General features: G+C 42.9%; 6 protein-coding genes and 1 long non-coding RNA gene across 16 annotated transcripts; 3 read left to right on the forward strand and 4 right to left on the reverse strand.

The window, feature by feature from the left end:
• Positions 1–824: 824 nt before the first annotated feature.
• oys (lysophospholipid acyltransferase 6) lies at positions 825–16,574 on the forward strand. 2 transcript variants are annotated; one of them, XM_070212361.1, is made up of 8 exons: positions 825–1,206; positions 12,283–12,506; positions 12,560–12,728; positions 12,788–12,958; positions 13,153–13,500; positions 13,584–13,916; positions 14,307–14,553; positions 14,664–14,871. In XM_070212361.1, exons 1-8 carry the CDS (start codon positions 1,111–1,113, stop codon positions 14,720–14,722), a joined length of 1,647 nt encoding a protein of 548 aa, XP_070068462.1. In that variant the 5' UTR covers positions 825–1,110; the 3' UTR covers positions 14,723–14,871. The 2 variants fall into 2 exon arrangements, with proteins under 2 accessions (XP_070068462.1, XP_017012563.2); XM_017157074.3 differs by having other exon boundaries at positions 826–1,206; positions 14,307–16,574.
• LOC138912265 (proteoglycan 4) lies at positions 7,552–10,668 on the forward strand. 2 transcript variants are annotated; one of them, XM_070212364.1, is made up of 3 exons: positions 7,552–8,075; positions 8,133–8,671; positions 9,461–10,668. In XM_070212364.1, the coding sequence occupies exons 1-3, from the start codon at positions 8,066–8,068 to the stop codon at positions 10,553–10,555; spliced, it is 1,644 nt and encodes a 547-aa protein (XP_070068465.1). In that variant the 5' UTR covers positions 7,552–8,065; the 3' UTR covers positions 10,556–10,668. The 2 variants fall into 2 exon arrangements, with proteins under 2 accessions (XP_070068465.1, XP_070068463.1); XM_070212362.1 differs by having other exon boundaries at positions 7,554–8,075; positions 8,133–8,731.
• A 1,336-nt stretch (positions 16,575–17,910) lies between the features above and the next one.
• On the reverse strand, positions 17,911–19,376 carry LOC108067800 (activating signal cointegrator 1 complex subunit 1-like). The gene is made up of 4 exons (XM_017157002.3): positions 19,122–19,376; positions 18,973–19,069; positions 18,656–18,920; positions 17,911–18,599 (listed from the first exon to the last, which is right to left on the reverse strand). Exons 1-4 carry the CDS (start codon positions 19,159–19,161, stop codon positions 18,057–18,059), a joined length of 945 nt encoding a protein of 314 aa, XP_017012491.2. The 5' UTR covers positions 19,162–19,376; the 3' UTR covers positions 17,911–18,056.
• A 201-nt stretch (positions 19,377–19,577) lies between these two features.
• On the reverse strand, positions 19,578–20,956 carry LOC108067796 (activating signal cointegrator 1 complex subunit 1). Its single transcript, XM_017156997.3, has 4 exons — positions 20,727–20,956; positions 20,580–20,676; positions 20,257–20,521; positions 19,578–20,200 (listed from the first exon to the last, which is right to left on the reverse strand). Exons 1-4 carry the CDS (start codon positions 20,875–20,877, stop codon positions 19,658–19,660), a joined length of 1,056 nt encoding a protein of 351 aa, XP_017012486.3. The 5' UTR covers positions 20,878–20,956; the 3' UTR covers positions 19,578–19,657.
• A 297-nt stretch (positions 20,957–21,253) lies between these two features.
• On the forward strand, positions 21,254–26,137 carry LOC108067861 (palmitoyltransferase ZDHHC20-B). 8 transcript variants are annotated; one of them, XM_070212665.1, is made up of 8 exons: positions 21,256–21,757; positions 21,829–21,950; positions 22,037–22,143; positions 22,711–22,957; positions 23,091–23,253; positions 23,323–23,452; positions 24,311–24,415; positions 24,502–24,769. In XM_070212665.1, the coding sequence occupies exons 1-8, from the start codon at positions 21,622–21,624 to the stop codon at positions 24,638–24,640; spliced, it is 1,149 nt and encodes a 382-aa protein (XP_070068766.1). In that variant the 5' UTR covers positions 21,256–21,621; the 3' UTR covers positions 24,641–24,769. The 8 variants fall into 8 exon arrangements, with proteins under 8 accessions (XP_017012610.2, XP_017012611.2, XP_070068768.1 ...); XM_017157121.3 differs by lacking the exons at positions 24,311–24,415; positions 24,502–24,769 and adding an exon at positions 25,540–26,137 and having other exon boundaries at positions 21,254–21,757; XM_017157122.3 differs by lacking the exons at positions 24,311–24,415; positions 24,502–24,769 and adding an exon at positions 25,540–26,137 and having other exon boundaries at positions 21,254–21,757; positions 23,118–23,253.
• On the reverse strand, positions 22,879–24,045 carry LOC138912312 (uncharacterized). Its single transcript, XR_011417835.1, has 3 exons — positions 23,878–24,045; positions 23,082–23,686; positions 22,879–23,018 (listed from the first exon to the last, which is right to left on the reverse strand). It is a non-coding gene; the product is annotated as an uncharacterized lncRNA (long non-coding RNA).
• LOC108067860 (putative methyltransferase C9orf114) lies at positions 26,079–27,722 on the reverse strand. The gene is made up of 2 exons (XM_017157115.3): positions 26,927–27,722; positions 26,079–26,870 (listed from the first exon to the last, which is right to left on the reverse strand). Exons 1-2 carry the CDS (start codon positions 27,705–27,707, stop codon positions 26,134–26,136), a joined length of 1,518 nt encoding a protein of 505 aa, XP_017012604.2. The 5' UTR covers positions 27,708–27,722; the 3' UTR covers positions 26,079–26,133.
• Position 27,723: the final 1 nt, after the last annotated feature.

Genomic DNA, 27,723 nt, shown 5'->3' on the forward strand with positions numbered 1-27,723 from the left:
AGTTAAGCAATTAAAAAAACTTCATTGTAATCTATTGAAATTCAAATTAAACGGAAAACGATAACGAAGATGAATGCGTTTTAATTTGAAGACTTCGATGGGCAGCATTGCACTTTTTCAAGGTACCGTTTCCACTTGGGATGTGTTACCGTTTGTTATCGATAACTGTTAGGTGCAAAGCATACCCATGTAAAAGAAGGTAAGTTTGCAGGGGAGGAAAAATAATTAGAGGATTCACTAAACTGTTGAATTGCTATGCTTCGGTCGGCTGTCCCACACAAAGTGTCTGTTGAATCAATGAAAACCAGACTTTTACTTTATTTTATAAAAGTCATGGCAATTTTCTAACATTTTAGTAACACCAGTACGCATTATGTACATTTGTGGTTAGTTTTAGACAATAACTAGCAATATAAAATACAATTTTAATTTTTAAAATTCATCAAAATATTGCAGTAATTCAGGGAACGGCGCCAAGTGGTTCCTGCTGGATTCTCAAACTGCTGTTTTTGTAGTCAAATTTTACGTATGTAAATTACTATTTCTAAATGTTACAAATTGTTCAAAATTATTAATCAGGTAAAAACAACAAGGCGTACTGTTACAACTAAAGTGTTACAGAGTTGGAGTTGCCTAGCATATTATTAAATGAGGTGAGAACGATTCATTGGCGACGAGGTAGTCGAAATATGGACAATTCAGCAATTTAATATTTTAGGGAATCCCCTAAATATATCACTCAGAGCGTTACGTTTTTGACACTACGTTTGCTAACAATACGTCCTGACTCTTACGTTTGCCCAAAAATTGCACATACGCGGTGGTCACACTGTCAGAACGTCGTTTTCGAATATTCCATTTTTACGCACGGGCACGGGAGATCCGAACCGAACAGCAAATATTTCCAAATTATTGCACAAAATTGTAAGTGAACGCGCCGCGCGCCCCTCCGCCCACTTTCGGGGACCTCGCTTTTTCGAAGGGGCCCAAAAATACCGGGAAGTGTCCGTGAATCGCGAAGTTTTCCCAATGAAGCGCTGAAATCGGAACGACCGACAGCAACAACAACGCAACAGAAAAGAAGAACGGAGACAGAAAACAGATAGCAAAATGCTAGAACCGCCGAAATTCATTGAGAATGATTGCTACAACGGCAGCCGGACCTTCACCTGGCTGGCGGATATGGTGGGGCTCTCGGTGGACTTGGTAAGTAATACTATTTACTGCGAAACTCCCTTTGTTCTTTAACGGCCATCCCCTCCCCTTCTTTTCGAAACGGGCGTGTGCACGTGTGCGTGTGTATACGCCTGTCTGTGTGCCAATCTTACGGGATAAAGCCGTACTTAAAATCTCTCCTTTGGAGAATAATGCATTTCTGCAGGAACAGAGTAGGGATTTCCTTTAGCAGGAAGGAAATATGTTAGGAAAAACAAACCACACTTACCTGACAACGGTTAGGTAAATAAATTCCATTGCCGGTTGCCCAAACAAAGATTTCGTGAACAGTAAACTATCTGTAAAGTGAACCAACTTTTATAGAAACTACGCATCTTTAGAGAGAATAACAATACAATCCAAGCTCATGCATTGATTAAAACAGTAATTTGATTGGCAATACTAAATTTCAAATATGGGTTTCGAAAAATAAAATATTAAAACAAGTATAATATTGTATTTTCAAGAAACCTCTTAATTCTACTTGTATTATTTTTAATCGTTACATTTTGTCAAACATTTTAGCGAGCGTGCACCGTACTTTTTAAACGTTACATATTTACGTTCGCCACATTTGGCAGCTAATCGCATTTGGCATGTGCCTTGAATTTTAGCCACTTTGTAGTTGTTGTTTATTTTCTAATTTAATTTGGACAACTTGAATTATGAGAAGAGCTTATCAGTTGGCAAGAATTATCTGTGGAATTTTCCATGCCCCACGCTGTCCGCTGTCTAGCGTAAAATTTTGAAATTACTATTGTTGTGACTGACGCACCGTTGATTTCGCTAAATTTAAAATGCTTTGCATCACTTAATAGTGGGGAGGGGTGAAGGGGGTGGCGTGGTGATTAATCTCTTCACTGAGAGTGTCACTTATTACCTCTCTCTCGTAACCCCGCTTTTTTTTTACCATTACCGTTACCCGCCATTTTACCCCATTCGTTTGCTGCAATGTAATATGCATAAGTGCAGCTGGCATATAGAAAAGTGATTCATACGGAGGCACTTTCTGGCCCAAATCAAGTGACATACACGTACGTAATCGTCATATTTTTCAATTCCGATGACCTAATGCCAACATCCGATGTAAGGAAAACACGCGCACACTGACAGAAAACCATTGATAATTCTCCTAACTGTCAATTGTCTTTATCAAGAGCTGCTCGAAATCCAATTTGACTGACTTGGCTGTAGTTACATACACACATGTATGTATGTATATCCCTGATTCCCGCTCTCCATACAAAATAATTGACTTTTTTGCGCTTCTTTTGTTTGCAAACAAATATCAACAGCTTGCCTGTGTATTGGTTAGCGGGTTTCTTGTGGTTTTGACTCAGCTGATGTAGACCGCATGAGTCAGTCGGACATAAAAGCAAAAAAAACAGTGAGTGCTCTATCAGTGAATCAAAAATTGAAAGGGTTTTATCATATGCAATGTAAATGGTGTCAAAATATACGCGAACTTGAAATACTTAGAAACCTATTTACATTTCCGGTCTTAGGCTCAAAAAAAAAAATGGGTAGGTCTTAAAAGTTCATTTTAACGAAATACACTGTACTTCGTAATGGGATTTTTCGGGTGGGCGACACTTTTTTGGAAATCGCTGTGTTTGATATTTTATATACGATTTTTTTTCGTTTTATTACGCTAATTTGAAGTGAAGGCCGCAGCACGCAACTGCGCAAATGCCGGTGAATTGGCCCATTGTTCCGTGGAATCGTCCCATATTTAAGGCGTACATATGATTATAGTACTTAAAAAGTGAAAAAAGTTCTCAATAACATCGCGAGAGGCGTTAATGGCCCAAGACGCAGTCCCGGCCGGTCAGTTGCGGTTTATTCTCAACAGTTTGAGCTTTTCTCTCGCAATCTTGATTTTTCCTCCCACGCCGCCACTTTCCTAATACACTTGGGGTCAGAAATATAGTAACTATAAAGCTACGGCCGGACGATCGAATTATTTTAACAAAAGAGTAAAGTGTTACGATGAGTTTTATATAGAAAATAATACTGTTTCTTAAATGTTATATTTTTTCCACAAAAACTCACAACCAAAAAAAAATTTTGAAACATTTCTTCAACTATTAAAACAAAATTAAATTATGTCACAAAAAAATAAATCAAATTGTAAAATATTTACACAACAACATACATATCAGTTTATAATTTGGTTGTATACCGTTTTTAATATGTTCTACTTAGCTGTATACGATTTCTATAGAAGTATTCCCACCGCTGTTGTACTATGTGGAACGATAATTTTATTAATAAACATCAATAAACAACTCATCGCTGTGGTGCTTGTTTTACTGGTGTGTACATATATTTAATGGTAATATGTACGTACATACATCCCAAGTTTTGCGTTGCCTTGGAAGTTTTTAACCGGTTCCGAACTAAAAACGGGAAAAGGCAAGTAAAGATGGTGTATTATGGCAAATAACAATTGAAATTGTAGTGCATGCCAAGCCAATAAAAATGGATTAATATACAGGGAGATAAGGGGATAGGCAAGCCAATTGTTGCGCCCCCTACTTTTCCCGCCGCCCCATTTGCATTATATGATATTATTATTATTATTTCTGTGACCTTGAGTTTGGGGTGCCGCAGTTGTTTGAACTCGTTGCTTTTGCTTTGCTCGTCTGTTTTGCGGTCTTCGTTATGTTTTCTGCTTTTGACAGCTGTTTGGCGCCTCTAACGGTTGTGGGCATACCCTTCACATTTTCTTGGACGGGTATATTGGGTGCACAATAAGTATCAAATGATTTATGATGCAGTAATCATCTGGAATTAATTACTTTCATTTTTGTTCGTTTGTTTTGTTTGGCTGCTTCTCAAACGATTTCCATATCTCTGCATTCTTAACTGATTTCGCAATTCCCCTTTGTTTTGACTTTTGCTTTTATCGTGCGTTCGCTTGTTTCTTGGGTATATCTGTTGGCGGTTCTTTTATTGTTTTATTTATAGTGATCACGCCACTTTTTTCGACTCGCGCGATTCCCCCTTTTTGGCCGCTTGCTTGCCCCTTTTCGCTATCCTATTTACAATTTTGGCAATGCAATGCGGCGTGTTAATCAATTGATTTATGATTTGTTTGTCATACGCAATGCATGTGGGTTTCTTCGTATGTTTGTTTTTGAAATTTCTGATTGAACCAGTCCACATCCCAGTTGATTGATTAGACTCATCGATATTGAAAATGTGTACATTACGTATTGGTCATATATCGATAGTGCAAACATTTTAAATCTTTGTTTTGCTTTTGTTTTATAGATTCGATGTATTTTATAACTATATATTTATATGTATTGTATACAAGTTTGTAACTAGTAAATTGAATCCTTTAAAGTAAAATCTTCTGCCCATCCTCTGCCTTTCACGTATACTGTAGAGCAGCACACACACTCTGATGATCTGATTACTCATACAAATATTAAATGAATATCACTATGGACGGCAGTCCATGTAGTGACGAAGCGCACCAGGAGAGTGTGCGAAGGCGACTACTATATATACACGAAGAAATGAAAATCTACTGTGATGGTCCGATCATAATGAATGATATACCTATCGAAAGGTATTGCGAAAACTAACAGGATTGCATACCAACCCTCTAAGAAAATTAATTGGCTTGGGAGAGAGAGCGGTGAAAGTGAAAAAGTGAAAATTTCGAAATTTGGAGCTGCTGGGGCCGGTGGGGATAAAAGCCCCCTCGAAATGTTTTAGTTGTATTCCTTTTGAAAATACCCGTCGAATGAGGGGTCATTTGTCAAAATCCGACGCTCCGTTCAAAAGTTATAGCCAAAATAAGATTTCCTTCGTCTTCCCAAAATGAAAATTTAATTCTGTTTGTCAGTTTGTCAGTTTGTCAGTTTGTCCAAAACATGTTTTTTAAGTTTTGAAAATTTGTCACATCGATATGAAAAACTTTTGTTCTACCACTTTTGGAAAAACTCGCTAGTTTAGCGGGAAAACAGCTATAAATAGCTAAAATTCGGAAATCCGTAACTTATATACTACTAAAGCTACAGACTTGTGCTGCATCTCGTTTAAAAGGTGTTTTTAAATGCTATAAACGCCTTCTATATGCAATTTGTGTAAATGTAATAATTAAAAAAATATGAACAAAAGACAATTTTTTAAAACTTTTTTTTAGCTTTTTTTTATTTTTCTCAAAAACGGCTCTAACGATTTTCTTTAAAACCTTAAACTGTATAGCCCTTGAGATTCCTTAAATTTTGGTATATAACACATTACTGTAAAAAGTCACGTTTAAAAGTTATTTTTATACGAAAATAGCCACTTTTGCCAGCTCGAACGATTAAAGCTCCCTGAGTATTGAATTTTGTGGGAGGGTATCCGAACTGTATTTTAGGGTCATGGAATCAGTAAATTTGCACTTAAGAGTTCCATATAGGAATCTTTTGTTCTACGACTTTTGGAAAAAGCCGCTACTTTAGCGGGAAAAAGCTAAAAATAGCTAAATTTCGTTAGTTTGTAAGTTCTACACTACTAAAGGTACAGACATGTGCTATACCTCGTTTAAAAGGTATTTTGAAATACTTCAACGCCTTTTTAACTTAATTTGTTAAAATACAATAGTTTAAAAATTATGATTGACCAATTTAAATTTAAATGTATATATTAGCTCCTATGAGAGCAAATGTAAACAAACAAAAACTTCTGATATCAAATAAAAACACCTCTTAACGAGGTAAAAAACTAGTGACGACCGCACCTTCAACATACAAAAGTTCTGATATCAACATTTGTGACGAAAAATTATTACACTCGTCATTAAATAGACTTTCTAATCTTTTCTCATTCGTCACGCTGCAATAGAAAATGCCTGTAAAGGGAAAAAGGCTGGAATAGTTTGCTAGGGCGGGCCGAATGAGAAAATATTAGAAAGTCTATTTAATGACGAGTGTAATAATTTTTCGTCACAAATGTTGATATCAGAACTTTTGTATGTTGAAGGTGCGGTCGTCACTAGTTTTTTACCTCGTTAAGAGGTGTTTTTATTTGATTAAATATAATATAAAAATGTCTTTAGAAAAATATTTAAATATGCATATAGTGGAATAGGTTTGTAAATATGTCCTTCAAGTCTAAAAGGTATTTTACAAATTCAACGGCTTTAATGAGACAATCTCCTGGGTGAAGAGGGGGCTAAGTCAAGGAACTTATACCCATCTTCGTCGCTAAGGAATACTAGTGAACAATGGCAGATGAGTACCCACAAATTGCTGGCGCTGCAACCATATTGCATTGTTACTGGCCGGAACCATGGCAACATCTTATCTTGACGTGCAAGCAGCTATCTCCTCATAGCAGCGCAAACAATGCGCCTGAACGGGAGATGAAGGGCTGGGTCCACATATTTGACTTTAAACTGTTTGCCCTTTCAATAGACAATATTTGCCGCGCAGTGAGCATTGCAGGATGTTCAAAGGGAAGCACTTTGAAATTAAAATTCTCATTGTGGCTTAAAACTGCGTGCCCTGAAATTCGATTGGTCGCCAGGCTGTGCACCTGAATTTCGATTGAATTGTTTTACCTCGGACGCAGAGACCTACCTGAGTATTGTATTCGAGGCCTCAACAGAAACCCTCAATGTCTACAATTACGAGTTGAACTTGGGCAACCAAGACCCCCTTGTCATTATCCAATCTGAAACAAAAGATGACTTCCCTCCATAAGCTTTCTTGCACTGTAAGAAAAATAGGGAATGAAATTATTAAACCCTTTTATATCTATTTCTATTTTGTATTATCATATTACCATAATCTTACCCAATACACAAAATGCGACGAACTGCAGGCTTTCCTTGCCAACAAGTTGCCTCCCACTTGTTGCCCTTGTTTTGTTAGATTCCCAGCTCTGCCTGAAACATAATTCTTGAGCAAGATTTTCCTTTCGTTTGGTCCGCTCTGCGTTTGTGTTTTTGCCATTAAGCTTTGGTTGAGGCAACAAAGAACCGGTTTTGGCCAGCAGCAATGGGAACCCACTTATTGCGCATGAGGTATTCGAATGATGATTACAACATGCGTCCGAATGGGAAAACTGCTGTTTCGATGGCTATTCTTCTTACCAGCCTGATCAGTTAGATAGCCCAAGTCTTTAATCTTAAGTTTGTGGTTACAGCCTTGTTATTGACGGACTTTATTCTTCTGTTCGACTTATCACTGGCTATCGGAAATCATTTCAGGGTCGCCTTTGTGTTTAACCTATGGCGTGAGGGTGGCTTGGGAGACGTGGCCCCTTTGTGGGCGCAATTTACCGATATACAAAGGCAGATAATGTACGAGTATATCTATATGCGAATACGTGTTATCGGTGAACGGCTGAAGTGTGCCTGCCTGTTCATTATGAACTTCGACAACGGAACTTCCGAGATGCTACAAATGTGTAGATTGTTGAAGAAAGAGAAATTAAAATACAGTGCGTTACAATGTCAATCATTGGTTGTACTGAAGTTCTTAAGTAAAGAAAATGTCAGGATTAAACCAACCTTTGCCCCATGTAATCTGTGTTTAAAAGTCGAGGAAAAATGGCAAGGTTACATAAAGCTATTATACAAGAGGAATGTTTTTTGGACCACGGTTAGATGATAAGAATGTATGATGTAACTAGAATATAACGTTTTTAGACTGCACTTTGCAAATTGGACAGAAGTTATCAGGAACATGTGTTACATGTAACCCGGTAGCCTAAACATTTTACACACTTTTCGGCACGGCTATAAAAAGAAGATGCAGCCTTGTCAGTTGTCAGAGCACCGAAGCGAAAGCGGTAAAGTAACCAACTGCAGTTAGTTATCCTTTTGCGCCGCCTGAAAATTTCGATGAATCTGTGTAAGTGTCCCGTTGATTAGTGTTTAGGGACTCCCTCGCTAACACGTCCCCTTGCAGCAAGCCTTTTCCTTCTAGCCCTCGTGGCATCCGTTGCTATCTCTGCCGGATCTGCCCGCAGAATACACAGGCCAAAACCAGAACCCCCAAAGGAGCCCTGCCAGGTCACCACCACCAGGCCTCCCTGCAAACGGACCACCCCTCCGCCATGTGAGAAAACCACTCCAAGTGCGGAGGACACCACGACAACCACCACCGGGGCACCAACGACAACCACTGATGCTCCAACAACAACAACAACTGAGGAGCCAACAACAACAACAAAGTGTTCCCCAACGACAACAACAACTGAAGAGCCAACAACAACCACTGAGGCTCCAACAACAACAACTGAGGAGCCAACAACAACCACTGAGGCTTCAACGACAACAACAACCGAGGTTCCAACAACTACTGAGGCTCCAACCACAACTGAGGAGCCAACAACAACCACTGAGGCACCAACAACAACAACCGAGGCTCCAACAACAACTACTGAGGCTACAACCACAACTACTGAGGCTCCAACCACAACTGAGGAGCCAACAACAACCACTGAGGCTCCAACAACAACCACTGAGGCTCCAACAACAACTGAGGAGCCAACAACAACCACTGAGGCTCCAACAACAACAACGACCACTGAAGCAACAACCGCTGAGATAACGACATCTTCTCAAGAGCCGCCCTGTGGGCCTAACGAGCCCCCCAGTGAGCCCTCAAGCACAGCTCCACCTCCCTCTGAGCCCTCAAGCACAGCTCCACCTCCCTCTGAGCCCTCAAGCACAGCTCCACCTCCATCTGAGCCCTCGTCCACAGCCCCACCACCGCCTTCAACCCCTGCCCCGCCTCCATGTGGGCCCAACGAGCCTCCCAGTGACGGCTCAAGTACAGCTCCACCTCCCTCTGAGCCCTCAAGCACAGCTCCACCTCCCTCTGAGCCCTCAAGCACAGCTCCACCTCCATCTGAGCCCTCGTCCACAGCCCCACCACCGCCTTCAACCCCTGCCCCGCCTCCATGTGGGCCCAACGAGCCTCCCAGTGACGGCTCAAGTACAGCTCCACCTCCCTCTGAGCCCTCAAGCACAGCTCCACCTCCCTCTGAGCCCTCAAGCACAGCTCCACCTCCATCTGAGCCCTCGTCTACAGCCCCACCACCGCCTTCAACCCCTGCCCCGCCTCCATGTGGGCCCAACGAGCCTCCCAGTGACGCCTCAACCACAGCACCACCTCCCTCTGAGTCCTCAACCACAGCTCCACCTCCCTCTGAGCCGTCAACCACAGCTCAACCACCTTGTGAGCCCTTATCTCCAACAACAACCACTGAGGCTCCTACAACAACCACTGAGGCTCCAACAACAACTGAGGAGCCAACAACAACCACTGAGGCTCCAACAACAACCACTGAGGCTCCAACAACAACCACTGAGGCTCCAACAACAACCACTGAGGCTCCAACAACAACTGAGGAGCCAACAACAACAACTGAGGAACCAACAACAACCACCGAGGCTCCAACAACAACTGAGGAGCCAACAACAACCACTGAGGCTCCAACAACAACCACTGAGGCCCCAACAACAACCACTGAGGCTCCAACAACAACCACTGAGGCTCCAACAACAACTGAGGAGCCAACAACAACCACTGAGGCTCCAACAACAACTGAGGAGCCAACAACAACCACTGAGGCTTCAACAACAACCACTGAGGCTCCAACAACAACCACTGAGGCTCCAACAACAACTAAGGAGCCAACAACAACCACTGAGGAGCCAACAACGACCACTGAGGCTACAACGACAACAACAGCTGAGGCTCCCACGACAACGACCACTGAAGCTACAACCCCTGAGCCAACAAAACCTTCTCAAAGGCCGCCCTGTGGTCCCAATGAGCCTTTAACTACGACACCACCTCCGAATGAGAATTCCCCACCACCACCTTGTGAGCCTTCAACTCCGGCACCACCTCCTCCAAAGCCCCAAACTCCTATACCCTGTGAGACTACAACAAGCACCACTACCACCACAAAGACAACCACACAAAGGCCACCCAGTAGGAAAACAACTCCCCCGCCCAAGCGTCCCTGCGATCGCACCACAACTTCTGCACCACCTTGCGAGGAGACAACCACACCGGCCTGTGACACCAAGCGTGATGAGAGTGCTCCCGCTCAGCTGATTCCCAAGCCAATCATGGATATCTTCGCTGGCCCGAGCAGCACAACCAAAGCAACCCTTCCGATCGGAACCAGTGCCATGTGCGTTAGTCGCGCGGATGGAGACATAATCCAGGACCCGAATCATTGCAGGCGGTACTATGAGTGCCGCGGAGGACGACGCCTTTTACGCAAGTGCAGTTCTGGTCTGTGGTACGATTCGGAGGCGGGAGAGTGCCTTCCACGCAGCCAGGTCCTGAACTGCCCGGCTCAGCGTAACTGAGACTCCCTTGTTAGCTTAAGTCAACTGGAATGAGGCCAGAGCTTGCATTGCAACTTATATCCGTAACCAACAGTAACCACCCACTCAATAAACAGCATATAAATCACAACCAAGACCGTGGATACAGTTTTCATTATAACTGATTTACAAGAAAATCCGAAAAAAGTACCTTCGTATCTTATTCTTATACTTAAATTACCCAATGTCCGAATTCAGTCGATTTTGATTGATAATTGGGAAGAAGTTATTTAAACAAAATATTTCTTTAAACGCAGCCGCTTAGAATTTTAATTGGCTTATAATGACAAACAAATTTAGAGTATAATGTATATTTTATTCGTTAGAAAATATTTAACAGGTAGATCTAAAGTTGAATAAAAATAATCAACTTGCAAAAGGTGTAACTGTCATTTAAATTGAAATTCTTAGAGCCGTTTGCTCGCCCGCCTGTTAAATTTAAAGTAGGGTTAAACCTCTGATTTCCCATACGATTTAAAGGTTTTAACCCTAGTTAAAGCTTAAATTGTTGAGCGAGAGGTGATTGTGAGCATTAATCTCGTGGGTTTGAGTACCACAAATAGGTAAACTGCGCAAAAGTATAAACTGTGTTAATATTACACTTGACTGGAAGTCATTGACTCCACACTCGTGGCAATCAAATTGTTAATTAATGAAAGTGATTACATATAGCCGATTAAGTATTTTATTTGTTTTCTGTGATACTGGCAGGCGCCGATTGCAGTTCGTAGATGTGTACGATTAGTCTTGTTTTAATAATAACAAAATTTACTGTGTGCGCCAAACAATTCGGATTTGTGTAGTCATCATATGTGATAAGAGTGATTCGTCGCATCCGCTTTTGGTTGTCCTACTTCATGTTGTCCACGAATAACCCCAGAATAGGTGTGGTCTGATCTCCCTCCAAGACCTTTCCTTATCGCACCTTATCGAGGACAGTTGAAAATGCGCTTCAGGGAATGGAAATAATCAATTTGAAAGCGTCGAGCAATTGATATCAATTAAATGGCACCCACTGGGGAACTGAACGGGTCTAATTTGTGGGTCCCTCATTGCATATTTATTGGCACGGGACTCGTACGAAACAGCAAACGAGCGAAAATACCACCAAAACCCTCGATCTTCAATGACAATAGAAGGCAAAGGCCATATTTTGCAGAGATCCGTTCGGGGCTCCCTAGTTTTTGAATAGGAAAAGAAGCCAAGGCCACTGGGAGGTCAGCAAAAGTGGAGGAGAACGAACATTGATCACAACGCGTGATCGTGATCGCCAATCGCGACGATCAAGTGCAATGGTTTACAGTTTACAAGCACTTGTGGCCGCAATTCTCTGCGGCTGGCTGATGGGTGACTTGGGGGGTAGCCAGTGGGGGATGTTGTTCTCGCATTACAATTGCAAATCTCGCCAGACACGTGCCAGCTGCATGTGCTCTGCTTTGGCGGATGGGTCCAAAGATCTCGTGTTACCTAAAGTATTACAATTTATAGGGGTATTTATTACCTAAATAAATATCCGGCAAGAAAATATTAACAATCTCTGCCTACTTTTGTTAAAAACATTAAAATAATGGATAATTAAGATTTATAAATTCGGGACATCAATGCATGATTCAAAGTCTGTATTTTTTTCTGGCATCAAATTCTTTAATTCCTATTTAGATCAAGAATGTCGTTCTAATCCCACACGAACTCTTCATCTCTACTTCCAGGTAAACTTTTTAATTTGCCAAATATCGGCTCTCTTCCTGGCCTCGCTCTTCCGGTCCGTGCTGCATCCTTCGAAGGTTTCCAGTAAACTGCGCCACACCTTCGCCCTTTCGGTTGGCCTGGCCTTTGGCTACTTTTGCTTTGGCCAGCAGGCAATCCACATCGCCGGACTTCCGGCAATATGCTACATTGTCATCCGCACTCAGGACCCGCGCATCGTCCAAAGGTAATTGAGAACCGGCGATGGCAGAGCTTTTCGCTAATTATTTTCAATTATAGAGCCGTCCTGCTGGTGGCCATGAGTTATCTGCTGTGCGTGCATCTGATGCGGCAGCTATACGACTATGGATCCTATGCCCTGGACATAACCGGGCCTCTAATGATCATCACCCAGAAGGTGACCAGTCTGGCCTTCAGCATTCACGACGGGTTCGTGCGTGGCGATGAGGTGAGTGCAAAAATTGGGAGTCGGAAAATTAAATTATAACAATCAATTTTGGCTGACAGGAACTCACCAAGGCCCAGCAGTACCACGCCATTCGAAAAATGCCCTCGGCTTTGGAGTACTTCTCCTACGTGTGGCACTTCCAGAGCATTCTGGCCGGCCCTCTGGTCTTCTACAAGGATTACATCGAGTTCGTCGAGGGATACAATTTACTGAGCAGTCCATCGGGCAACGTAAGTTAAATTATGTCACTATAAAAATCAAAATATGATACAAAAGAAATGTAAATACGAAAAATTACATAATTTATTTTTCAGTAACTAATAGTTATGGACGCAATCAATCGATATCTTTTAAAAAATTTTAAAATATATCCCACTTGCTCATTAAAATATTTCTATATTAACAATTAAATTTTTTTCCACAGGGAAATCTGGAGAACAACAAGAGGGAAGTTGTGCTGGAACCTTCACCTACCAAAGCGGTGATACGTAAAGTGGTTGGCAGTCTCGTGTGTGCGTTCATATTCATGAAGTTCGTAAAAATATATCCCGTGAAAGATATGAAGGAAGACGACTTCCTAAACAACACCAGCATGATCTACAAGTACTGGTATGCCATGATGGCTACCACCTGCATACGCTTTAAGTATTATCACGCCTGGCTCCTAGCGGATGCCATTTGCAACAACTCAGGCCTAGGTTTCACTGGCTACGATAAGGATGGCAATCCCAAGTGGGACCTGATATCCAATATCAATGTTCTGTCGTTCGAGGTTGGTACTTAAAAGCTTGAAATGAAGTTACATACTTCTATCCACTGACTGTTATTTAATATTGTGTTATTCTATTTTGGCAGTTCTCGACGAACATGCGCGATGCCATCAACAACTGGAACTGCGGCACCAACCGCTGGCTGCGAACGCTAGTCTACGAACGGGTTCCCAAGCAGTACGGCACGCTCCTCACCTTCGCCCTCAGCGCCGTCTGGCACGGCTTCTATCCGGGCTACTACCTGACCTTCGCCACCGGCGCCGTCGTCGTGACGGCTGCGCGCACCGGCCGGCGACTCTTCCGCCATCGCTTCCAGAGCACGCAGGTCACGCGAATGTTCTACGACATACTGACCTGCCTGATTACTCGCGTCGTACTGGGCTACGCCACATTCCCATTCGTTCTGCTTGAATTCATGGTGAGTCTGCCTTGCGACTTGGTATATATTGTTGATGATTATGGAAAAGAGTGGAATGTTTAATATTTAATAATATTTTTTTGATCTTATCCAATTCTATACATTGTTTCTGATTCTAAAGAATATAAATTCCAAAATTGCCGCCTTACTTTAAGTTTGGTTTTAAATTTCAAATTGAAAATCGATTGTTTTGTAGTAGATTATCCTTTGGAATACGGGCTGCATTCCTGAGCCTCGAGTTGTCAAGAAGTAATAACTAAACAATTTCCATTAATTACTTGCAGGATTTTTCTTCTATTTTTTTGCATAAACAAAAATCAACTCGCCTTACATTGAATTATATTTTCTCAGCGATCACTTATTAATCGAATTCACGTTTTCGCTTTACAGGGCAGCATCAAATTGTACCTGAGATTTTATTTGTGCCTTCACATCATTTCACTAGTGACCATATTTATTTTACCCAAGTTTATACGCGGCGAACGCCGCCTCCGCACGTCGAATGGCAACGGAAACGTCCAGCCGGCGGGCAGCGGCAATGTCAAGGATGCGGTGACCACCAACGGGGAATCTGCAGCAGCTTTGACCGCTGGCAATGATCTCAACGAGGATAGAGAGGAGGACAAGCACGCTCAACGTAAAGTCAACACAAGCACACATCTGCAGCCAGCTGCTACCCTACAAAACACAACTGAACAACAGCCAACCGAGCAATCAAACAATGTAAACCTTCGTCCACGCCCACAGCAGCTGCAGGCTCATCTGGAGAAAAAGCCGATGTCCAGGTGCGCCCGGGACGCGGTTAGCGTGCCCCATGACCAGTGCGAGATGGACCAACTGTCCAGCAAGCTGAAGGAGAAGATCGAGGCGGAGACCAAGAACATTGAGGAATTTATTGATAAGACTGTAACCGAGACCGTCAGCGGCATTGTGGAGTTCAAGAACGATCTGATGCGGGACATCGAGTTTCCCAAGCTAAAGCTGCCCGGTAGCAACGGCGGCATTTCATTGGACTCCTCCACTGGCGTCGGTCTGCGCAAACGCAACATATCCTCTATCCATGACAACGGCACAGATCCTGGCAATGCTCCCGCTGAGGCCGAGGAGAACGGCGCCGCCTTTCTGAAGAAGGAGATCGAGGTGATCAATGCGGTGGTGCAGCAGGCGGTGCCGGCAGTGCTCAGCAATGGTCATGCAAAATAGTAGCATCGACGAGCAAGTGTGAGGAGACCGAGCAAAACAACGATGACGACGGGGCCACGGCAGGGATTGGAGGCGGCCACGGATCAAAATGGGTGCTGCAAATCTGATTGATTGATTTATAGATACACTAAACTGAGATTTATCCAACACGCACACGATATACGCACACTACACACGCTCACTAACAAAAGAAGACACTTTTTGGTTTGATTTTAAATAGAGAGAGAGAGTTTTTCGTCGATATTCCTGAAGTACACAGATTGTTTACACTAAAGTTAGTGTCTAAGGTGGCGGATTAGCCAAATAATAAATAAGATACACTTGTATATTCGGTATATATTTATCAGCAGTCAAAATCTATGTTCGAATTAACTAAATGTGCACCAAAAGTCTAATTGTTGTTGAAAAGAAATCTATGTATGTTTGTAGATGTTTGTTTGTTAAGATCCCGCAGCCTGAGACTAACAATGTGTTTCAAAAGTAATCCACACACATATCCACAAGAATAATACAATCCGTAATCAATCCGTAAAGCATGCAAGGAACAAGCCGACTGAATGCAATACTATACTTTTAAAAGAATTGTTTTAAAAACACTACAACTACATTTGAAACGCATTGTTGTGACCCAGGCCCTTAAATCGAAAACTAATCCGTATATATGTATGTAATTCTGCATATGTTGAAATATTTACCATATAGTCTATGTGCGAGCAAGTAAACCAATTTTCCAACAACAGTACTATTGTAGTTCAAATCCCGCCCAAAGGAACGATAACAAATCGTCAGAGTAACGTGAACAGTAGAACCAATGATATCCTCTTTAAACAAAAAAACCAATCACGAAAAACAAAAGTCAACCAAATCTTAACTTTAGACTGAAGCTATTAACAAGTACTAAGGAACAACAAAAAGCAAAAAGCCAAGCAAATCGTGCGTAGTTAAAGTTAGTTAGTAAGCCGTCAAGTTGTTTTTGATATTAAATTTAAACCAATTTTTGTACAACTGCGCGAGTGTGTCTGGAAAGGAGTGTCCAGCTTGCTTCCACTATATATAACCTTCCCAGCCCGGCATTTTAGCTGGTCCACCTCTTTTTGTAAATGTTCGTGTCCTCCACTTGTGGCTTCCTACTCCGTAGCTCGTAAGCATGCTCTTTATATAACCTTTTTGTTTTACCCATTACTTTGTTAGTTCCAATAAACAATTTCGCCACAAATCCTCACATATAAGCGATATATTTTTATATTTATTGTAATACGAGAACAGAAACAAAACCACTGTAACCGTAAGCGAAATCTCGGCGCACATTTGTTTCGATTGTCGTAGTTTTCTGCTGAAGAAACTCAGGGGAAAATCTCGACCTGCACCAAGGTGTTATGCAGTCCAGTTGCAACAGATATACAAAACCAATATGAGCATTGATATTCGACAAATAAATCGTATATGTGTAGTTTATGTTGATTATTTTTATTTGAACTGGTGTTCTTCCTTTTATTTCGAGATTATAGGTTACTGGGAGGATTTTTAATGGACAACGTTACAAAGATATAATTCGCAAGATATATGCTACTATTCTTTATTAATATATATTTTTTGTCGTGTGCTAACCCTTAGAACTGCAGAATTCGGTATTTCTTGTAAAACTTGTCATCTCCGCGGGATCGGCTAGGGCACGACATGCCTCCACCTCACTTGAAACTCTGGTGTTCTTCGTCATCCAGGAATGCTCCGATATGAAAAGCCCCTCATCTTTTAAAAATTCTTTTCTGTGAAGACGGTTTCAGATCAGTAATCAGTAATTCTGTACCCTAAGCTTCACAAACCGCTTCTGGATTTCCCCGAAGTTCAGGGCCACGGTTAGTATGTGGGTGGCCTTTATCTTCTTGCGCCAATATGCGCTTACAATGCGAATTTTATGCAGAGCATCGCAAATTTGTTTGCGTTGTTTGGCCTTGATTATCACTTCGTTAGACTTCTCGTTCCGATGCGAAACCCTGATTTCTGATTGCGTCTCGTAGCACGGGACAAAAAGACACCTTTTTGTAGGATTTTACAAACTTGGGCACAAAAAGAGCACGCCATTTGGGGTACTCTCTATGTTGCTAACAGCCGGATCATTCTTATCATCGCCAGAAATATCTAAAAAGGGGTTTAGCAAAATAAAAAACAATAGGACTATTTTTTTAAGCATTTGTAAAGATCAAACATTTAAAAAAATGAAGTATGATAGAAAAATTTTAAAGTAAAGTTAAATATACAAAAGAATTAAGTTATAGAAGTTTAGTAAAACCAGCATTTTCTCCTTTAATACCCATTTGGTCTGGTTATATCAGGAAGCGATCACTTGAAGTCGCATGTATGGATACAAAAGATTCGCCAAAGCCATAAATGAAACATTCCCTAATGCGTTTTAGAGAGATCTGTGTGGCTTACTATCATAAGCACCACAACCACAAATAAGATGACCCACAAGTTTTTACTAAATACCTAAATATTTATAAAAATGGGTCTTTTTTAATGACCCTAAGGTTTCAGCTTATCTTTTTTGCGAGCATTATTGATTGCGAAATCTAAACCATTACACATAACTATTTACGTTTTAAATCAAGAGTTTCGACATTTTTGCAATTTTGTGAAATCAGATCAGAAAATCCTACGATCTACGATGGATTTGGTATAATGTTAAAACCGAAAACTCAGCGAACGTTTGTTGAGATTGCCTTGATTCTAGAAAAAACAGCATGGTAAAACTTTCAGTTCATTAGATTCTTTAAATGAAGCGTACACGTAATTTCATTTCAAAGAAATGTGATATAATCTTTATTTTAAATATTAAACAACTAAAAGTGACCTCGAGTTCGACAAAGTGCTCAATAGTAAACATAGGTCGAATAAATCACTAATACATATTTATTACGGTTAAAAAAATTATTGTTCTTAGAACTCCAGACTGCCGGATATCCTGTAGAACTTATCCTCCCCGCGCGATCCCAATACACATAGATGCACTGCCTTACACTGGGCTGCACCGAAATCGAAGTCTCCAAACCGTTTTAAAATTTCGCGTGCATCAAAGGTCTCTCCTGGCTTCATCGCCTCCTGGCGAAATCGGACGTTCATTATCCTCATGTGCATCTGGATGGTATCGCGGTTGAAACAATCCGAAGCGAACAGTCCGGTTTCTATAAAGTGGGCCAGACACTTATCTGCGAACTTTTTCAGCTCTGGAGACTCGATACGACCGTAAAGATGGCGAGTGGAGCTTGGGTCGTCAAATGTAACCTCCAAGCCCTTGACCTTAAGTTCGAAGGGAGTTTTTAGGTCAGCTAGTAGCGGACGACATGCCTCCAGCTCATTTAAAGCCCTTTGTTGTTCTACGTCATCCAGAAGCACATAAACCCCTAAAGTAAGGTGTAAGCAATTCTCCGATATGAATAGCCCCTCATCAATGCCTGGTAGCTGGGCCTCTAAAATGCTTTTCTGAAAATAGAGGTCGGGATAATTTTTTTTTGCATATTCAATTTATTAATTTTTACCTTGAATTCCACATAACGCTCCTGAACTTCCCCCGAGCTCAGGGTCACGGCCAAAAAGTGGGTGGGCCTCATCTTCTTTCGCACGGACAAAATTATTTGCCGGATTTGATGCAATGCAGCACACACCTGACTGCGTTGTTTGGCCCTGATAACCACGTCATTGGAATTATCTTTCAAACTGGGAATAGCGATCTTGGCTTTGGTCGTTTCCTCGATGCCGCGCTTCGTAGAGCCCTTAAGGCCAATTATTCTACCATAGAATATTCTGAAAGGACATTCTTTAGAAATAAGGACAGTATTTACTAAACTATACCCACTCGGGCACGTAAAAAGCAAGCTTAAAATCGCCATTTGGGCTCTCCTCAATTTTGCTGATAGCCGGATCATTCTCCTCAACGTAATCGCTATAGAGATCTGCAGGAAAATTGGGTTAGTCCAAATAAATATATACCATTAAGCAACTCACCTGCTCTCTGGTAGGCATTATTTTCTCCTTTAAAGCTCATTTTCTTTTGTTAAAAACAGGAAGCGATCACTTCACTTGAATTCACGGGGATATACAAAGTTCAAATGATCTTGCACGGAAAAGTAGTGCCAGTTGGAAAGAATAAAAAAATGCACTAATGCGTTTCAGTAAATATTAAAATAATACCGATGGAATAAGAATTTAGAGAGACTTACTTTCGTGCTCTTTCTATAGGTACCAAAAATTTATATTAAAAGTTCAAAATGTGAGTACAGTTAACATTCAAATCTGTCAAAATAATTATGCCGACTAGTGTAACTTTTAGGGAAGAAATTCAAAATTTTCAAGTCTATAATTGCAAAGTATTATTTTTGTGGCCAGATTTTTGTAACTGAGGAGAGGCAAAAATTCTCCAAAGGCACAATGCCCAAGATTTAATAAGGAAACTTTAAAATATAAAGTTTAAATAGATCTGTTATTTCATATTTGTACATATTTACATATCCTAATGAACACAAATCTATAACAAATTGTTCTTAAAACTGCAGACTGCCGGATATCTTGTAGAACTCGTCTTCTCCGCGGGATTTTAGTACGCACAGATGCACCGCCTGGCACTGTGCAGCTCCGAAGTCAAAGTCTCCAAAGCGCTTCAGGATCTCGCGGGCATCGAAACTGTTCCCAGACTTCATTGCCTCCTTGCGGTAGCGGTTGTTCATCAGGGTCATGTGGAGTTTGATAGATTCACGCTCGTTGTTATCCGTGGCGCACAGTCCGGTACCCTGGAAGTGGCTCAAGCACTGATCCGCGAACTTCTGGAGCTCCGGAGACTCGACGCGACCGTATAGAATGCGAGTGAAGCTGGGATCGTCGTTCATGATCTCCAGGCCCTTGACCTTCATTTCGAAGGGCGTTTTTAGGTCAGCCAAAAGGGGACGACAGGCTTCCAGCTCCTTGAGCGCCCTTTGGCGTTCATCATCATCCAAGAGCACATAGACACCTAAGGTAAGGTGGATACTGCGCTCCGGCATGAACAACTCCTCATCAATGCCTGGCAACTGAGCCTCTAAGATGCTTTTCTGGAAGGAGAGTTTGTGATGAGTATTTGTTGTACCCGATTTTAGCATATAATTACCTTTAGTTCTACAAAACGCTTCTGGACTTCCCCGGAGTTCATGGCCACGGCCAAAAAGTGGGTGGGCTTCATCTTCTTCCGCAGCGAGGTAATCAGATGGCGGATTTGACGCAGTGCAGCGCACAACTGACTGCGTTGTTTGCCTCTGATGACCACGTCGTTGGACTTCTCGTTCTGACGTGGAACGTAGATCTCTGTCCTGGTCTCCTCCTCGATGCGGCGCTTAGTAGAACCCTTGAGGCCAATTAATCCGCCGTAGAATGATCTGCAAGGAATGGCATGGGTATTAGAGAAAGCCAGCTTTGTGGTGATGCTTTACCCACTTTGGCACATGAAGAGCAAGCTTGAAGTCGCCATTTGGGGACTCCTCAATGTTACTGGCCGCCGGATCATCCTCGTCATCGTCTTCGCCATATAAATCTGGGGAGAGGGGATTTAACCAGGCACGATTAACCACAATATCCACCCACCTGGTTCCTCGTAGGCCTGGTTCTGCCTTTTAGACCCTTTATTTTGGCCATTCCACTTGTCGCCTCCGAAGTCTTCGTGAACAATGTTAACCCTATAGCGCCGGTTTTGGCTCATCGCTTGGACAGGAGGTGATAGAACTTCGCGACTCATTGTGATCAGAGAACTGCGGAATGCTTGTTAATTCACGGGGAAATCCCGAAATGAAAGGAGTTTCTTTGAAAAAACGACAGCCAGCCGGCAGTGGAAAGAAATGCACTAATGCGTTGGCAGGACATATTTAGGCTATACTGCAATAATACCAAATAACAAGAGTTATTAGTGATGGCAATTATAAATTTAAATATTAAAAAAAAAATTAAACGTAAATAAAAACTAATACTAGTTTTTGTAATTTTTTAAAAAATAAAAGATTTCAACTTTAATTTTTAAATTTTTAAGAAGAGGTAAAAAAATTTCCCTTTAATTCGCACAACCGATAGTATCGTGTCACGCAGCGCTGACTCTGCCACCCCCAACGCACAATGCACCCATCCCTAAACCAGTTCGAGTTTCCCCAATTTGACAGCCAAATTGTGTTAATTTCATCTGGAAAAGCAGAAAATCTGGGAAGTGATAACAAAAATGTCGCAGCGCTAAGGTGAAACCCAGCACCTGTCCGCCCAAAAGGGGAAGCCAGCAGCGGATAGCGCCGAAAAGTTTTCGAACACAGCCTGCGGAGCCTGTGAATCACTAGCAGATAAAGACATTGGATTGGCCCGAGGAGCGCCCGCTGGAGGAGCAGCCACCATAGCAGGCCCATCGATCGCCCCCCATCCGCTCCAGCTCCAGGTGGAGGTGACCCCGACGCCCCGCGACACGCGCGCCCTTGCGGAAGTGGTGGCCCACATAAATAGCATGGGAAACGACGACCATCGACGGCGGAAGACTCCTTGCGGATTTTGCATGGCGGTCTTCAAGTGGATCCCGGTGCTGTTCATCACCGCGGTGATAGCCTGGTCCTACTACGCCTACGTGGTGGAGCTGTGTATCCGTGAGTTGCATATAGAATATGCCATCTAATGGGAGGATGAATCTATCCATTTGTACCTACTCCCTCCACAGGCAACTCGCAGAACACCATTGGCATGATCTTCATGCTGCTCTTCTACCACCTCTTCCTCACCCTGTTCATGTGGTCCTACTGGCGCACCATAATGACCTCCGTGGGCCGAATACCGGATCAGGTGAGTGAATCACCCGCCTTATCGGCAGTTGCTATCGGAAGAAACTGGGAATATCTCACTAATAACTCTGTTTACCTCCTTTCCAGTGGCGGATACCGGACGAGGAAGTGACGCGACTATTCCGGGCCGACAGCCCGGACACCCAGAAACGCATTCTCAACAACTTTGCACGAGACTTGCCAGTCACTAATCGGTGAGAATTTACCATGTCATCCAGTTCAATAGCATTAAAACCTTTTGATTAATTATGAAATTTTGTAATTTTTTATCAAACGTTTGTTTGTACCCATTGTAAACGCAAGCTATTTACTTGTACTATTACGAAATATGTGAAAAAGCTTCTAGGATTTCGAAAAAACTTTATCACACAATCTAGTTATTTTTTAGGCCTAGTAATCACAAGTACTAGTACTAGCCTAGTACTAGCTTCAATCAAGAAGTCAACGAAAATTAAATCTCCATGTCGTTTTTAATTTAATTTTAATTTTATTGTTTTACTATCCTAGCATGATACTTATTTCTTACTGCACTAGTAACTTTGAACATAAAATCTTACATTAATGTCAATTAATTAATCAATATGTGTCTTCAATTTCGATCATGAAGTTTTACACCTGCAAATTATATAAATACAGTTTTGTTTTGTTGCCTTTTATGATTGAAGTCAGATTCTATGCTTAACATATATGATTTAAAGTATAAGTTATAGCTATAGTTATAGTTATAAGTTATAGTAAACCCTTAAACATTCGCTTTCCAGCACAATGAACGGCTCCGTGCGCTTCTGCGAAAAGTGCAAGATCATCAAGCCGGACCGGGCGCACCACTGCAGCGTGTGCAGCTGCTGCGTGCTGAAGATGGACCACCACTGCCCCTGGGTGAACAACTGCGTCAACTTCTACAACTACAAGTACTTCGTGCTGTTCCTGGGCTACGCACTCGTCTACTGCCTGTATGTGGCCTTCACCTCGCTGCACGACTTTGTCGACTTCTGGAAGGTAGGTGCCGTAAGTTTCAGACTTTTTTACACTCCTATTACCACCCTACTTGCCCGCTGCATGCGAAGACCTGTTGGTTAATGAATGTATTCTCTCGTTTCGCTGTAATGTTCTCTAAACTACTTGTACTTACTGATCCAAGTACGATAATAATGGTTACTCGGCACAGGGACAACTGAACGCCAGCGGAATGGGACGCTTTCACATCTTGTTCCTGTTCTTCATTGCCATCATGTTTGCCATTAGTTTGGTGAGTTTGTTTGGCTACCACATTTACCTGGTGCTCATGAATCGCACGACACTCGGTGAGTACTTGAGGTCTGACACACCAATTACTGGCCGACTGTAGCCGTCTCTGTTTATCTTCCACTTAGAGTCATTTAGGGCGCCCATCTTCAGAGTGGGCGGCCCGGATAAGAACGGCTACAACTTGGGTCGCTATGCCAACTTCTGCGAGGTCTTCGGCGACGACTGGCAGTACTGGCTCCTGCCCGTCTTCTCCAGGTATGTCTCGGTCCTCCTACCACACCATCTTGATCTTTGGCATTCTCACATCCCCATTCTTACTAATCCGTGCTGCACTTGAAGCTCTCTCACTCCTTAGTTGTTGTATTTGTGCGCTTTTGTTTTATTTGATTTTTTATACTTTACGATTGTGGTTTTTATGTTGAATTTGGCAAATTAAAGGCATGCTTCGTAGTTAAAACCTGTTACAATTCTCGATGTGTGTTCTGTGTGCTAAGTTAAAGAAAAACGAAGAAACCGTTGAAAATCACTAATTTTAGATAATTTAAAAGCCATTTTTAACCCTTATAATTTATGTAAGCCGAAAAATAACTGTGTATGCCCAAAAACTGAGAACGGAAAGCAATGAAACTATGTTGTCGTTCTTCATTTTGTAATTTAGCTCTAAGCCTAATCAAAATTACCACTTCATTTCACTTGCGTTTGTTGTTTCTGTTTGTAAATAAAATGAGAAGCCCCATGCCAGTGAGCTTTAGATATAGAAACCTAGATCTAACTAAAACCAGATAACTTTGCAATTGTTTGCGGGATTAAGTGACTAATTTTAAATGCCAAAGTTCTGCCAGAACCCGGGGAACTCCATAAGCTTACTAAAAACACTTGCCACACACGATCAGTCGATCCAAATCAATTTCAACATTCGTGTCCACACATTTGTGCAAAATTATATAACAAACAAACTGCAATCAATACCAACAACAGCTACAACTACAACAAGCTAAACTGTAAAAAACAACAATCAACTCGAAAACCTAACAAACAAACGATACCTATGTTTAAAACTCTCTGTTTAACGCAAAACCCCACCCTTCTGCTTATTCACAATCACGGAACTAGTCGCGGTGATGGCTACAGCTATCCGACCTCCAGTGACCAGAGCCGAGTGTCCAGCACCTCGCCCGTCCAGCGGTACGATGCCATGGGGGATACGGCCACCAGCAGGTTAGATGGCAATCCAACAGATAAGTTGATTGGCGCTAGTCCCCTCGACTCCACTAACCATCACCACCACCAATCGCCTCATCAAGTAAGAAGCACCAGCGCCCCGCCCACGCAGCAGTTGCAGTTGCAGCCACCATCTCGATTCCGGGACGAGCTGGACGAGCGGCCGGAGCATCTGGCAAACGGCCAGTCCTTAAACTCCAGCACGGCAGCAGTCAGGTCTAGTCAGGCGGCGGAGGGAGGAGGAGCGAATGGGGCAGCCGTGTACATCGATATGATCGGGGATCATCCGCTAGCAGCCGCTGGCGCCGATCCTGCCAAGGAATCCCCACGCCCGCCGAACGGCGATCTGCCAGTTTGAATTTCCCCCTTTACCATGTTTCTGTAGAATGTATTTGTGTTTGTACTATACCCTATAGCCTATATAGCCGAGTAAACTGCCAGATCTGTCAGCTTTGCAGTTTGTAGTAAGCCAATAAGTTACCTCTATGGTTTAGGATAGGCTATTTAAATGTTTAAATGGCTGGGACCACAATATAGTTCGTCGGGTATTTATATCCAATCATAGCCACATTCGACTAAGTTAACATTAAGCATTTATCGCCGTTATAATCGATCGAATTTTGTAATGGAAATTAGAAGATTTGTACCTTGCTAACACATTCATGGAACCAATCATCCTTGTAGATATGATATCAACCGATCTTCAAGACTTAAACCTAATGATAAGCAACGAGATTTCATCACACACTATTATCACACACGAAATTCAGGCATTTCTCTATGCTTTTAATTTATGTAGTTAGTTAGTTACTGTTTGCAAGTTGATTTTTATACTTTTGATTCTTTTGTACACCAATTATACCTAAATACATATTCTATTGAATGTCTACGAATGACGAACTTAAGATGGATTCTAAAATATATTTATGACAGCAACAAAGGTTCGTTTTTAATTTGCCAAAGAAAATCCAACAGATTTGCTTCCGTTGCCCAGCACCGAATCATCAATCAATCTCTCGAATATAAAATAGCGCCCTCATAACTAATCACTTTCCTATTATTATCTAAGATAAGTTGTACATCGCATAATGATCAAATATAACGCACCACACACCCTTTAGCTTCGGCGATGGCAAAACATTCCCCATCCGACATGTGGAGGAGGACACCGAATCCTTACTCGGATATCACAGCGACACGCGCATCGAGCTGGAGGAGGACTTTCTGCCGGAGCCGCGGTTCCAGGACTCGATTCCGTAGCTAATCATGACCAGCGACAATGTGGCGACATATTACATTTAGAGATTCAGATGCGGGGGCTTTAGACTCTCTTTTCGACTTTCATTTCCAGTGTGTAAATAACAGAAAGACAGTCCATCCTATAGGGACAACTAGGTCATTATGTTTAAGTTATCAAGGATGGACATTGTAAATTAGCAGAGATGCTGGGAGATCGGAATCTAAATTCTTGCTTTGACATTCGCGTTGGACATTTTAAAACGTATTAATTTAGTGTGTAAGTGCAAAGCTATTAGAAGTTTCGAACAAAAGTTGATGTCTATATCGGAATACAGCTAGTTATGCAGCAACAAAGTACGGAATATAGGTTAAATATAGTTAAACGCATAGTGGGAAAACAATAAAATCAAAAACGAAACTTTAAGCAACACATATGGATCTGTATATTTACAAAAATAAAATTCCAACTATTCCATTCAATCGAACCGACTCAAGTCCTCATTGCCACTCGATTGCCTTGTCCCCGAAACAGTTGTGGAGGAAACTACTTCGAAATCGTCATCAGCGTGGATGGTTTTCTCTGAGCTCTGGGAGGGATCGCCGAACGGATTGGCTGTCAGTCGAGCCACTTTGGGCAAGGGTTTCGGCGGAGTAGGTTCCTCAGCGACTGGTGCTTCTGGAGTGTCTTCCACCTGCTTCCGTTTCTTCTGCTTTTTGCTAACCAATACATCTCGGCGCACAGAAATGCCAGTATCCTCGCTTTGAGGCAACAGGTCGCTCAGATCGGTCTCCACATCAGCCACCTCCGGTTTCAGTTTGTCCTGCAGAGCTGCCAGCGCAATCAGCAAGGCTTCCTCCGTTCGAATCGTTCGAGATCCCTGGCGGGGCAAGACATTCACGTAGTGATCGAACAGCACCTCCGGGTCGTCCACCGTCAGCTTCTCGTCGTTGGCCAGCGCAGATTCCAGGCCCTGCAGTCCTCCGAATACGATGAGCATGTGCTTGAAGCCATACGACTGGCTGGGCACCTCGTGCACGTTGGTGCCGCGATCCGAGGTGCCCAGCGTGACATCGTAGCCGGAATCGTAGGGTGACTTTGTGAAGATCTCCGACAGCGAGTGGGCGATGCGCACCTGGTAGCCCCAATAGACGCCCGTCTCCCGACGCGGCTCATCCGGACTGACCAGGGTGCCGCGCTGCTTTCTGCTGGTCTCTGGAGGGGAGAACAATCGATTAGTTCTGGAGCTAAAAGACTGGAGTAAAGCCTACCATTTGGAGGCTCCATTTTCACCGTCACCCGGACGCCGGGCTCAATGGCCTTGTCCACCAGAACGTCGTTGAGCAGCCCCACATTCGCGTAGCTGTGCCCCTCCTTGGCCTTCTTGTCGCAGATGACGCCCTCGCGGTACCGGAACTTGCTCTGCTGCCGGAGGTGGTGCGGCGTGTCCAGCGGATTGAGCAGTCCCGAGTACTTGAGGTCCTTGTGCAGCGGGAAGAAGTACTTGCGCAGATACTGCGGGCACTCCAGGTACTGCAGGATGCGGGCCAGTTGCAGGGAGCTGCTGCGCACGGTGCCCGTGCCAGTGCCCTCCGCATCCGGCTCGTAGCTGCGCTTGGTTTCGCGGGCGGTGGCTATGCCCACGTCGTCGAAGACGATCACCTCGTTCACGCGGAAGATGCAGGCGGCCCGGGCTATTTGCCCGGCCACATAGGCCCGCAACTCGGCGGATTGGGCATTCTCTAGGATGGAGCCGGGCACAGCTATGCTCAGGGTGGATGGATTGGGCCGGTCCTTCGTCTGGGCGACCTGTGCCGCCTGGGATTCGGCGTCTTTGGCCTGCTGCAGCTCCCTGAGCAGCTTGTCCTGCTTGCGCTGTCGCTTCAGCGCCTTCCGCTCCTCGTTCACCTTCTTCCAGGACTTGTGCGGCTCCGTGGGCTTGCTGGCTGCGGGTGTGGCGGGCATGGTTTTGATTCGCAATCTATTAATTCGTTTAAATAGCTGAAAACAAACGAACGCACGTGCACAATAACAATGTTTAAATGTGACCATAGCGGAGTTGGTATTT

Source organism: Drosophila takahashii, chromosome 2R (assembly GCF_030179915.1).
Source record: "Drosophila takahashii strain IR98-3 E-12201 chromosome 2R, DtakHiC1v2, whole genome shotgun sequence".
Taxonomy (NCBI): Eukaryota; Metazoa; Arthropoda; class Insecta; order Diptera; family Drosophilidae; genus Drosophila; species Drosophila takahashii.

Bases quoted from the DNA above. Each gene is read 5' to 3' on its own strand.
- oys (XM_017157074.3), top strand. From the start codon at position 1,111: ATGCTAGAACCGCCGAAATTCATTGAGAATGATTGCTACAACGGCAGC. The intron at 1,207-12,282 runs GTAAGTAATACT...CTCTACTTCCAG, and splicing joins TGGGGCTCTCGGTGGACTTG to GTAAACTTTTTAATTTGCCA. The intron at 13,917-14,306 runs GTGAGTCTGCCT...TTCGCTTTACAG, and splicing joins TCGTTCTGCTTGAATTCATG to GGCAGCATCAAATTGTACCT.
- LOC138912265 (XM_070212362.1), top strand. The intron at 8,732-9,460 runs GCTCCAACAACA...ACAACCACTGAG, and splicing joins AGCCAACAACAACCACTGAG to GCTCCAACAACAACTGAGGA.
- LOC108067800 (XM_017157002.3), bottom strand. From the start codon at position 19,161: ATGAGCTTTAAAGGAGAAAATAATGCCTACCAGAGAGCAG. The intron at 19,070-19,121 runs GTGAGTTGCTTA...ATTTTCCTGCAG, and splicing joins TAATGCCTACCAGAGAGCAG to ATCTCTATAGCGATTACGTT. The intron at 18,600-18,655 runs GTAAAAATTAAT...CTCTATTTTCAG, and splicing joins AGCGTTATGTGGAATTCAAG to AAAAGCATTTTAGAGGCCCA.
- LOC108067796 (XM_017156997.3), bottom strand. From the start codon at position 20,877: ATGAGTCGCGAAGTTCTATCACCTCCTGTCCAAGCGATGAGCCAAAAC. The intron at 20,522-20,579 runs GTGGGTAAAGCA...CATTCCTTGCAG, and splicing joins CTTGCTCTTCATGTGCCAAA to ATCATTCTACGGCGGATTAA. The intron at 20,201-20,256 runs GTAATTATATGC...CTCTCCTTCCAG, and splicing joins AGCGTTTTGTAGAACTAAAG to AAAAGCATCTTAGAGGCTCA.
- LOC108067861 (XM_017157116.3), top strand. From the start codon at position 21,622: ATGGGAAACGACGACCATCGACGGCGGAAGACTCCTTGCGGATTTTGC. The intron at 21,758-21,828 runs GTGAGTTGCATA...CTCCCTCCACAG, and splicing joins CGTGGTGGAGCTGTGTATCC to GCAACTCGCAGAACACCATT. The intron at 22,144-22,710 runs GTGAGAATTTAC...TTCGCTTTCCAG, and splicing joins GACTTGCCAGTCACTAATCG to CACAATGAACGGCTCCGTGC.
- LOC108067860 (XM_017157115.3), bottom strand. From the start codon at position 27,707: ATGGTCACATTTAAACATTGTTATTGTGCACGTGCGTTCGTTTGTTTT. The intron at 26,871-26,926 runs GTAGGCTTTACT...TCTCCCCTCCAG, and splicing joins GAAAATGGAGCCTCCAAATG to AGACCAGCAGAAAGCAGCGC.